This window comes from Stegostoma tigrinum, chromosome 23, assembly GCF_030684315.1.
Source record: "Stegostoma tigrinum isolate sSteTig4 chromosome 23, sSteTig4.hap1, whole genome shotgun sequence".
Lineage (NCBI taxonomy): Eukaryota > Metazoa > Chordata > Chondrichthyes > Orectolobiformes > Stegostomatidae > Stegostoma > Stegostoma tigrinum.
Window position 1 is genome coordinate 40,529,657 of NC_081376.1, and position 12,299 is coordinate 40,541,955.

Consider the following 12,299-nt stretch of genomic DNA (forward strand, 5'->3'; position numbering starts at 1 on the left):
TTTGGATCTAGCTGAGACTTGAGGTGCAGAACAAAGTTCATCTTTGTATACAGAAAACTCTGAACGCTGAAGTTGAAATTACTCAACTCACCATAGAACTCCTAGAGTGTGGAAACAGACCCTTTGGCCCACAAGTCCACACCAACCCTTGGTGCATCCCACCCAGACCCATCCCCCTTTTACCCATCTAATCTACAGACCCCTGAACACTATGGGCAATTTAGCTTAGCCAATCCACCTAACCTGCACATCTTTGGACTGTGAGAAGAAACCCATGCAGACACAGAGAGAACGTGCAAACTCGACACAGACAGTTGCCCAAGGGTGGAATCGAACCTGGGTCCCTGGTGCTGTGAGGCAGCAGTGCTAAGCACTGAGCCACCGTGCTGCCATATTTTATGTGATACATTTCCCCAACCCCTGAAATCAATAATAGGAAAGAGCTAATGGGTACCTTTTTCTGAAACTTGAGTAAGGCAAAGTTTTTCTTGCTGCTTAAAAAGGCACTAGATTGAAAATTAAAACAACAGAGACATCAGGTTATTGTAAGAAATAAAGACTGAACTGTATTTTTATAATGCCTTTCATGATCACAATGTGCTCTATAGTCCACAATAGCTTTGTGGTTATTGTTGTAATGTAGTAACTGAGGCAAGTTTTTCTTTTTGTGGAGGATACCATTAGTTGGTCAAGACAGTGGGACTAATGCACTTATCTTTATCAGAAAAAATGTTATGGGATCATTTGCATCTACATGAGAAGGCAGGTGAGGTGGCTATTAAACATTTCATCTGAAATGCTGCACCCACTCAGTAATGCACTGGAATATCAGCCTTGACTTCTGTGCTCAAGTTTTAAATCGGGACAATAGTCACACATTCTGAGTGAGTATTACCCACAGAGCTATGGCTGATATGGAGGTTGGTTTGTTTTAATAGTTGGACAGCCAGTTTGCATTGCAGAGTGACATGATCAGCATAGGCTCAATTCCCCCAACTGACTGAGGTTACTGTGACATATTCTCCTTCACAACCTTCCTTTTCACCTAAGGAGTGGTGACCCACAGGCAAAACTATCACAAGTTGTCTTTCTCTAATTAGAGAGATGCCCTATGGTCCGGTAACAGTTTGGAAACTTTGCCTTTATTACTTTATGGCTGATGCTCTAACAATCACAAATTTAACCTTTCAACATTTTTGAAATTGTCAGATTCAAAATGAAATAATAGAAGATAATAAAATGTGAGGCTGGATGAACACAGCAGGCCCAGCAGCATCTCAGGAGCACAAAAGCTGACGTTTTGGGCCTAGACCCTTCATCAGAGAGGGGGATGGGGTGAGGGTTCTGCAATAAATAGGGAGAGAGGGGGAGGCGGACCGAAGATGGAGAGAAAAGAAGATAGGTGGGGAGGAGAGTATAGGTGGGGAGGTAGGGAGGGGATAGGTCAGTCCAGGGAAGACGGACAGGTCAAGGAGGTGGGATGAGGTTAGTAGGTAGGATATGGAGGTGCGGCTTGGGGTGGGAGGAAGGGATGGGTGAGAGGAAGAACAGGTTAGGGAGGCAGAGACAGGCTGGGCTGGTTTTGGGATGCAGTGGGGGGAGGGGAAGAGCTGGGCTGGTTGTGTGGTGCTGTGGGGGGAGGGGACGAACTGGGCTGGTTTTGGGATGCGGTGGGGGAAGGGGAGATTTTGAAGCTGGTGAGGTCCACATTGATACCATTGGGCTGCAGGGTTCCCAAGTGGAATATGAGTTGCTGTTCCTGCAACCTTCGGATGGCATCATTGTGGCACTGCAGGAGGCCCATGATGGACATGTCATCTAAAGAATGGGAGGGGGAGTGGAAATGGTTTGCGACTGGGAGGTGCAGTTGTTTATTGCGAACCGAGCGGAGGTGTTCTGCAAAGCAGTCCCCAAGCCTCCGCTTGGTTTCCCTAACATAGAGGAAGCCACACCGGGTACAGCGGATGCAGTCTCCTACATTGGCAGAAGTGCAGGTGACCCTCTGCTTAATGTGGAAAGTCATCTTGGGGCCTGGGATAGGGGTGAGGGAGGAGGTGTGGGGGCAAGTGTAGCATTTCCTGCGGTTGCCCAAAACCAGTCCAACCTGTCTCTGCCTCCCTAACCTGTTCTTCCTCTCACCCATCCCTTTCTCCCACCCCAAGCCGCACCTCCATATCCTACCTACTAACCTCATCCCACCTCCTTGACCTGTCCGTCTTCCCTGGACTGACCTATCCCCTCCCTACCTCCCCACCTATACTCTCCTCCCCACCTATCTTCTTTTCTCTCCATCTTCAGTCTGCCTCCACCTCTCTCCCTATTTATTCCAGAACCCTCACCCCATCCCCCTCTCTGATGAAGGGTCTAGGCCCGAAACGTCAGCTTTTGTGCTCCTGAGATGCTGCAGGGCCTGCTGTGTTCAATCAGCCTCACATTTTATTCTCTTGGATTCTCCAGCATCTGCAGTTCCCATGATCACTTCAAAATGAAATGTTCTTTATTCATAGTCGTATTTGGTTTTGTCGTTCTCCTTAGTGTCAGTACGTGGTGCAACAGTTGCTGATTCCTTTTCACTTTAAACTTTTCTGCATGACAACTTTTTCTACACTATTGGAATTTCACTCCTATCCTCCCCACAATACTCCTCCACATTACTGGAAACTATTCATACCACAACAGCTTTCCTCCCAGTTCTCTGGCATCAAGTTCATCTCTTTTGCAGTCCTTCTCCCACTAGTTTACTATCTTGTGTCTGGTCATTTTAAGATAGAATCTCATCTAACCCGACTGTATTCAAGTGAATCTAAATAATAACATATTTCTTGACTTTGCAAGATGTCTTGATGGTTAAGCTGACAATTTATCATATGACAGGACAAAAAATTCAAGATTATTCAAGAGTCATGGCTGAGAGCCTCGATATCCATTAATTTGTTCACATAGTTGCACACATGGGAAAACCTTGCAAGATTGCCAACTTTTTTCTCACATCTATTTTGTCAATTGGTCAATGTCTACTTACACAAGAAAAAGAGGTGTCAAATGCTTGTTGTATTTGTTATTGACTCTTTAAAGGTTTTAGAAGGTTGATTTTGAGTTGAATTTTTAAGTTTTTCCATACATGTGATTATTACCATATGGTTTGTTGGTTTGATACAGAATATATACTGGGTGAATGGGCATGGAATTGCTATGAATTAGCAAGGATGATATGAGATGTCATGGGGATAGGTGGAGAGGCATTGGCTGATAAATTTTGATATAGATGTGACATGGGGTATGGTGGGCAGGGTAAGGGATTGAGGTGCAAGGGCTAGAGAAACAAATATTGACAATAAAGAAAATTCTTAAAATCCACTTAGGCTCTTTACAGCCTCTGCACCTGCCTGCTATCTACATACAGGACTGGTAGGTTCATCTCCAGCATATATCCAACTCCCTGGCACAAAAATCATTTTCTGATGCAGGTAAACCAAGCTAAATCATTTTCTGACTTCAGCATGAAAATCCAGCCCATTGTGAAGATACACATTGTTGATGCTGACCACTCATACAGGGTCACGGAACCTCTTTCAGCATTGCAGTCGAGTCCTTGGTACCAGATTCCTGGAAATAATGTCTCTGGCTTCTTGCAACCATTGTTTTCTCAGTTTGTGTCTTATGTTTGGTTGATCAGTGATCTCTAACAATCAAGGCTCCTAGTCCACTTTACCCTCACATACCTACCAATTCTACCAGCTATATACCTACTTCTGACTGATTCCATACACATTGAGGAATTCATCTGTGCCAAACACATCGCCCAAGTACCGTGGAACACATTCAATGAAATTCTTCCCTCTCAGCCTAGCTGTCTAGAGGAGTCAATGATCCAAACCGTAGAACTGGCTGTGATTGAAAGATGTGCATTTGACACAAATGACAACATTCATGATGACAGTATCTTCCTGTTTATGATCCTTTTCAAATCTTATTTCGGTCCCAATCTTTCCCCCAGTGTCACTCATCTTCCAATGCTGAAAAAGGAAAAAAAAAACTACGAGCCCTTTATCTTACCTTTTGCTGCTTTTTTTGTGCTTTTGCTTTCATCCAAGTCTTTCAAAAAAAAATAAAGGAGCTTCTGTGCAATGGTGTAGCTCCCCTTTAAGAGGAGTAGGCTACCAGCTTCTGTCCAGCTTGGTGTCATGCTAGCCATGAATACAGCTGCACAGTCTGTTGAATATGTAGTCAGTCAGCAGCCTATTCTACACTAGGCTGCACATTGAAATCATTTATATGAGGAGACAGCTCGAGGCTTGTGTGCTACCTGCTTTGATAGGATTGGACATGGGACAATCACGCATCGAAACCTGTTGTTTTGAAAATCCACTTTGTATCAATAGTTTCTTAGAAAGCGTAGAAGTGTTTTGTTCAGTTCCATCAGTAGCCATTTGTCTTTTCACATTTTCTATTTGCATTCCAAAAGCTAATGCTATTCTACTGTTAATAAAATGTGAGGCTGGATGAACACAGCAGGCCAAGCAGCATCTCAGGAGCACAAAAGCTGACGTTTTGGGCTCTGATAAAGAGTCTAGGCCCGAAACGTCAGCTTTTGTGCTCCTGAGATGCTGCTTGGCCTGCTGTGTTCATCCAGCCTCACATTTTATTATCTTGGAATTCTCCAGCATCTGCAGTTCCCATTATCTCTGATGCTATTCTATTGTATTGTTTGAACAGTGCATCAGTCGTTGGTTCTCCAGAAAATAGTGTTTTAGACAGGATTGGCTTTCAGATTGCGGAATGTAATATTTTAGTTTGCAAGACTAAAGTGAAAGGTAAAATTATTATATAAATGACAAAAACTGATCATAGTTCATCAGAATTGTCACCTCGAATCATCGTGCAAAAATATTTGTTCTATTATTTCATGTAATAACTTATACAGAAAAGAAATTATGTGAAACCAAAATACACTGTTCACCTTTGCCATCTCTCACAGAACTACACTGTAAAACAGAAATTACGAATAATCACAAACAAATTAAAATCAGCAAGTTGAAATACTAATACAGCATAAGTCATACTTATTCTTTAATTAGATGACCAACTAAAGTAATAATGGATTTGTGAGTGTAAAGCAAACAGAATATTATATGAGACTGAAAAACAACCATATGCAAGATCTGGGAGATGCCAAAACAAATGAGCAAACTAATTGTCCCATTTCAGGTATTAGCTATCAAAAAATGCTTTCAAAAATTTCTAACAGCTATGAACTACATTAATGTCTTATCATTAATCACTGATGCTCTGTTTAACTACCTCAGATTTTACTCCTTAACAGTGAGTAATATGGAAATTCCTCTAACTTGAGTATCGAGAATCTCTGCATGAACAACAGCAGTGAGAAAGGATTGAAAATAGTGAAGTGTTCTAATGTAAGTTAGCCATTACTATAAATGCTACTAAAAATCAACTTTTGATCATATATAACTTTGAAGAACAGCAACAAGGGTGTTGGTGGATGTTCATTCATTGTTTACGTATCAACTCAAAAGCGAAGTCTTTGGGTATCACTAATATAATCATCTACTCACAGTCTATAGTTCCTGTTGCTATATCATATATGACAAAATCTGTCCCTCAGTCAGCATGGCATATGCTGTGGTCAAGATCACCAGGACTATCCAATCCTTCTTGTTAATACTGGTCTAAGTCGGTGATATATGCAGGAAAGGATGCCCACTTAAAGTTTGCTCAATCCTGATAAAACAGAATAAATTAATTACACATTACCTGATAAGTTGTTACCTGACAATAATACATGATAGTCTCACAAGAGAACACTGGGGCTAATTTAAGTGTAAGTACATACTATATTAGCTACATTGATCTTGTGACAGGTACTAGAATACTAGAACACAGACTGGCAAAGTTGGTTAGCCTTTCCCAGAATCAGTTTTTTCTCTTCTGATGGATGGAACGTATCTCATGCTGCCAGCCATACCCAATTCCAATGATTGAATAATAAAATGTTGATTTTTTTTTCAAGTGATAATTGCCTTAAACAACAATCATCATCTAATATGCATACTTAAATCATCAAATTCTTTTTTACTACATCACCTATGGGATTATGGTAAAAGTGCTAAAGAGTTGTAAATTGATAGTCTAAAACTATTTACACATTGAAGACAACTTAAAATATTTTACATAAAATAAAGAGCAATGATTTACTTTCAGTTTGTTAGACTTTCTATTCAAACTCAGTACAAAATGCTTTACTGAATGTTACTTTCCACGCCAATGCTACACTAATCTAGGAAGTACAAAACTGTAAAACATTCCATACTTTAGTTCACTTTTTTTTAAACTTTCACAGCTTCTCACAGAATCACTGAATCCTTACAGTGCAGAAAGAGGTCATTCGGCCCAATGAGATTGCACTGGCCCTCCAAAAAGCATCCCCCCAGACCCATAAACCCACATTTACCATGGCTAATCCACCTAGCCTGCACATCCTTGGACACTACAGAGCAATTTCACATGGCCAATCCACCTAATCTGCACATCTTTGAACAACAGCAGAGCCTAGGATTGAGCAAACTTTAAGTGGGCATCCTTTCCTGCATATATCGGTGGCTTAGACTGGTATTAACAAGAAGGATCGGTAGCAGTGATAAGACATGGTGAATGTGCAAACTCCACACTATCACCCAAGGCTGAAACTGAACTCGGGTGCCTGGCGCTGTGAGCTAGGAGTGCTAACCACAGTGTCGTCTGTGCCCCCTGCACAAATAAAGTGCGGCTATATCCACAATTATTTCATATCACATAGAACAATTTGACCGTGACCAGACAATCTCTTGTTTGCAAATTTAATTGAAAGGATCTTTGAATGACAAATATTGGCAGGAACACTAACAATAAATCCACTTATATACTTCAAAATAGTGTCATACCATCTTCAGCATTCACCCAAACAATCAGATGGTAAAAGGAAAGCAGTCAGTAAATGAAATCATTAAATCAATTGTACAGATTTTAGCATTCAATGTGAGTCATAGAAGTTATCCAGTCCATCAAACAAAATAAGGTAATTTTTTTTAGGACCTCCTGTGAAGTTATGGTTCACACGTTCCATGGGTTCTTAAAATAAATTTAACCATTAAAGCATCAACTTTTTCCACATCTTTGCCTCAATTTTCAATGTAGTACCTTTAATCACAAAAGACAAAATAAAAATCAAGCTCCAGAGATTCCCCTAGCTTGATATTAGTTAAAGGAAACCAAATACATCAATGGTAAAAATAACAAGCTAATGCCTTAGCATGTAATGTTGTTTTTGATTATTTACGATTAAAGAAAAAATTTATTCCAAACCAAGGTCTGCAGGAAGTGTTTGCTATATAATTTGACCTGAGATTCTATGAGTATTATACTTAGAGGATAACAATTGTACTTTGGCAAACTTAGAAACTTAGGATTTCGGGCAGAATCAGATAGCAATGATAGAACTGTGTTTTGATAGAATTAAATAACAACAAATGAAACTGTATAATTCTAGAAATGCGCCGCAAGGGAACAAAAAAAAATGCAGACAGATGTTTTCAGGCAGTTGACAGACTTACACAAAGACATCCGCAAACTTATTGAGAGAAAAGTCAAACTGGTGACTCTCTGCTATCAGAATTGCATCCTGGACCTATGTTCATCTAATCTTACAAAGATAGAAGCATGACTCAAATTACTTTTAAGCAGTGAAACTGGCAAAATAACAAACAGAGAGCAGAAGAACAATTGAGAGTTAACAGCTACAACATAGCTTCAGTGTGAAAAGAGATTGGGATAATGAAGTGTCAAAAAGCTCTTAAACCGAAAAAAGGAAAAGATCATAATACAAAGATATCTAGATCAAATCAAATACTATCAGAGATAATGGGAACTGCAGATGCTGGAGAATCCAAGATAATAAAGTGTGAAGCTGGATGAACACAGCAGGCCAATGTGGACTTCACCAGCTTCAAAATCTCCCCTTCCCCCACCGCATCCCAAAACCAGCCCAGTTCGGCCCCTCCCCCCACTGCACCACACAACCAGCCCAGCCTGTCTCTGCCTCCCTAACCTGTTCTTCCTCTCACCCATCCCTTCCTCACACCCCAAGCCGCACCTCCATTTCCTACCTACTAACCTCATCCCACCTCCTTGACCTGTCCGTCTTCCCTGGACTGACCTATCCCCTCCCTACCTCCCCACCTATACTCTCCTCTCCACCTATCTTCTTTTCTCTCCATCTTCGGTCCGCCTCCCCCTCTCTCCCTATTTATTCCAGAACCCTCACCCCATCCCCCTCTCTGATGAAGGGTCTAGGCTCGAAACATCAGCTTTTGTGCTCCTGAGATGCTGCTTGGCCTGCTGTGTTCATCCAGCTTCACAAATCAAATACTAGCCTGTTTAACCAACTGCTTAACTGATCAATCTCTTTGCATGAAGAGCTGGAAGTAAGTGAATGTCAAGATTTTATCTTCCTGTCCAGTTAAAACAAAACTCCACAAAGGACAGCCAGCAAGAATAATGACCACAGATATATTTAGAAAATACATTGCATTGTGAACCCTTATTCAAGATTAGAATAAAAATGAAATAACAGGGTATTTTTTTAGTTATTGCTTGCTGGCTCATATTCGCAATTTCCAAGAAAGAATTGTAGTCGATCAAGATGTGAATAAATAAAACAATGCATTGTTGTTTGAGATGAACAACTGAGGACATATTACAATTTTCAGATAAAGTTTTTAAAATTTTAAAACTGTGAAGAAAAGAAGTATTTAACGATTTACAAGTTATGAACAGAAGAGAACACATATGGTGGAAACTTCCCAGCCCATGGTGAGAAATTTTGGAGAATCGGGTGAGACATTGAATGATGCCTTTGAGGAATTCAAGATCAACAAGTTGTTTCCATTAAGACCCACAGGTCAAGATGAGGTTCCTTCAGAAAGCGGAGAGAGGCCTATGAGGGGATTATTGCTTACTATCACCCCTATTACTCATCTGATTAATATGCAGGCTCACATACAGAAGAAACCAGACACCTGAGCAGGTACCTGGCTACTTCAGCTTGCCATTTTCTGTTCCCAAACTCCACCTTGGACGCCGACGCCAACATTTCAGGTTACGCTCCAGAGCAAAGACTGCAAATACCCCACACCCATGGACATTGGCATCCTAAATGCATCATCATGTCCAATACTCTTACAGCTCGCTTCTGCACTTCAAGGCTGCACTTTTAAATGCATCGGCATCTCATTGGAACACTGCTGCAAGGATGGTTTGCACACAAGGACTAGCACCCAGTTCACAGATGGGATCAAGCTTCATCTCTGCTATTCTCACGTGCTGACAGCACACGCTCACTTTGTGCCTAACTGGTCAGTCTCAGCATTTCTACTTCTATGCACTTTGTGCTTTCAGCCAGACCTGAAAGGCTCACAGTACTTCTTTTCGGTCCTGCAGTTTAGTGATCATAGCATTTCTATTTTGCCTTATGGTTTAGGGCAGACAACAAACCATTTCTTGGCTCTCAGTACTCATCAGTCAAGAGAGTTAAACAAAAACAACATTGCTAGAAAAGCTCAGCAGGTCTGGCAGCATCTGTGAAGGAAAAAACAGAGTTCACATTTCGGGTCCGGTGACCTTTCCTCAGAATGAAACGTTATCTCTATTTTTTCCTTCACAGATACAGTCAGACCTGCTGAGCTTTTCCAGCAATGTTGTTTTTGTTCCTGATTTGCAGCATCCACAGTTCTTTTGGTTGCTTTTTAAGAGAGTTGAACATGTTGCTGTATGGCACGGTGCTATGTCAGTCTCATAGCTACGTTATGAAACATGGAAAAGATAGCAAACATATTACATGTGCATCAACCAGATGACCATGTAGTCCTCAGTCAGGTCTAGAGGGGCAGCTGTCAGACAGGAGCCTAGGTCCTGAAGAATAATGTTTACTAATAGTCTCTGGGCTTGGATACAGTCAGTCATCCATTTGGAGAAATCAGGGTCAGGGGCTCCATCTCACTACTGTCTGGGATATGGGCCACAATCAGTTCTGTAGGTCCACTGCATTTAGCCAGACGGTTCCCAGATTGTCAGTCAGTGATATGCATGGATGTGGTCGTTGACAGTCAGAGTTGGCCATCCAAGTCAGCCAAGAATGTACATGATGGTTAGTTCTGGGATCTGTACAATAAACACAGGGAAGAGTGAGTTCAGAGAATACCGCTGGGGTAAGGAAATGGGGAAATCAAAGCATTTGATTGGACGCAGCAACCTGGGATGTACAGCAGAAAAGGACGCTAAAGGAGAGATGGGACATTCAACACATAAGATGGGAAGCCAGCAGTGCTTGGGAATGTGGATGGGTTTTTAGGTGATTACCACCCCTGTGGCGCCAATAGGATAAGTGTATAATGAAATGGTAGATTGCAACAAACTATACGGATGGTTATCAGGAGTAAGGGTGTAACTTACAGTTGTAATTCCAGGTGGCAGGTCAATACATGTGGCAGATCAGCACTGATGAGCCATCAAGTAATGTCCAGGTATAAAGGGGATAAGAAGGTTTGGAGTGAGGTCTGATAACAAGGCTAAGCCTGGGATTGCAAGCCAACCTTGCACTGCCTTCAGTGATCTCTCAATTCCAAAATGCACCACACAAACTGAAAATGGCATGACCACACCCAGAGTGGGCAGAGTCTGTTCTGACAGATAAATGCAGTTTATGATTACCTGATTTCTGTTCGCTTTTGATGTTGGTGGATGACAGTGAATGTTTTGAACTGACTGAAGTCTTTCCTGTGTGTGACGGGCCCACATTGAACAATGATAAGATGATAAGCTGTAGTGCACAGGGAAAAAGAAGAACAGTGATTTTGAGAGTTACGAGAGAAAACGTGGCTAAGGACAACTAAGTCGTATGGCCTCAGAGATAATGGGAACTGCAGATGCTGGAGAATCCGTGACAACAAATTGTGGAGCTGAATGAATACAGCAGGCCAAGCAGCATCTTAGCAGCACAAAAGATGCTGCTTGGCCTGCTGTGTTCATCCAGTTCCACACTTTGTTATCTAAGTTGTATGGCCTGATTTTTTTAAGGACAAGTAAAAAACGTGCAGTTGTATGTGCAAGTGTAAGCCATGTTGCCTACATACCATGAGCAATGTTGGTTTGCGGTTCTGTGCCACCACATTGACAGTGTAGAGTAACTGCTGACTGCCAACAATTGATTGTTTGCATTTCAGGGTCAAAGATGATTTTAGCACCAGCATTCTGGGAAATCTTGTGTTATACAGTTGTGGCATGTACTTCCAACTATGAAAATGGAACGTAGTTAATGAGTTATTCTGGGACAATAATGTGAGAAGAACTGCTAGGCCTTAAGAGAAACCCTCCATAAAACTTGATGAAAATGACACAGCCAAAAATGAGAAGATTCAGTCCCTGGATCCAATCAGTAATGTTTCTCCCACCATTATATAAGAACTGCTCTTTTGTTTAAGAGTGTTTTAGATAACATTGTATTTCAGTCATGGACATTACAGTCAAGATAAGATACAAACTAGTAGCACTTGATCAAGCTTAGTTTAGCACTGCAAACCATTGCACATTTTTCATGTAAATGTCGCCAATAAGAAAAACAAAGCACAAAATTTATGGCAACAAGTTCGATACTGTTGGCAAGAAACTTCAGACTTTTCTTGCCAATTTACTCCATCCCTTTGAAGCAAGACAATGTCATACAAAAAAATTTGCAAATCACAGTGGATTACCAAAACACTTGGATACTTTGAACAATATTTATCAAGGTTGGCTTAAAGGAAAACTCGGCCTCCTCCAGCTCCCACTTAGGAGCTGAAGTAATTTATTTATTATTTCACCATTCTTCTTCTCCACAGAATGATTATGGCATTTTTAAAACACTTCGTCATACTTTGGATCAGAACATCAGATTTGCCCATTGTAAGAACTATCTTTTTTCCTTGCTATGTTTACAAGTAATCATCATACTGAAAACAAAAAGTAAAATCCATTATGACGGCGTTTCTTTAAAACATCTCAAATCTTCAAACATCTTTTCAATTTGCAGTGGTATGAAACACAAGACCATCTCAGCAAAACCACTAGGTATACAATGTTTTATAAACATTCCACAATTCTCTCCAATTTGGCTTTAAAGTTTAAACAGCATTTAATCAATTTTCAAATTCCCATGTAACATTCTCTCAGAGGGAGCACAAGGCAGGTGTGACATCTGCCATTAAAAA

General features: G+C 41.0%; 1 protein-coding gene across 1 annotated transcript in view; it reads right to left on the reverse strand.

Annotated features, from left to right (window-relative positions):
- Nucleotides 1-3,863: 3,863 nt before the first annotated feature.
- Nucleotides 3,864-12,299, reverse strand: part of LOC125462440 (uncharacterized) — a 223,525-nt gene continuing 215,089 nt past the window's right edge. Inside the window, exons 4-5 of the mRNA XM_059653875.1 lie at nucleotides 11,187-11,346; nucleotides 3,864-4,016 (exon numbers count right to left, since the gene is read on the reverse strand). Coding sequence (XP_059509858.1) covers nucleotides 3,864-4,016; nucleotides 11,187-11,346 — 313 coding nt within the window. The remainder of the gene's footprint in view (nucleotides 4,017-11,186; nucleotides 11,347-12,299) is intronic.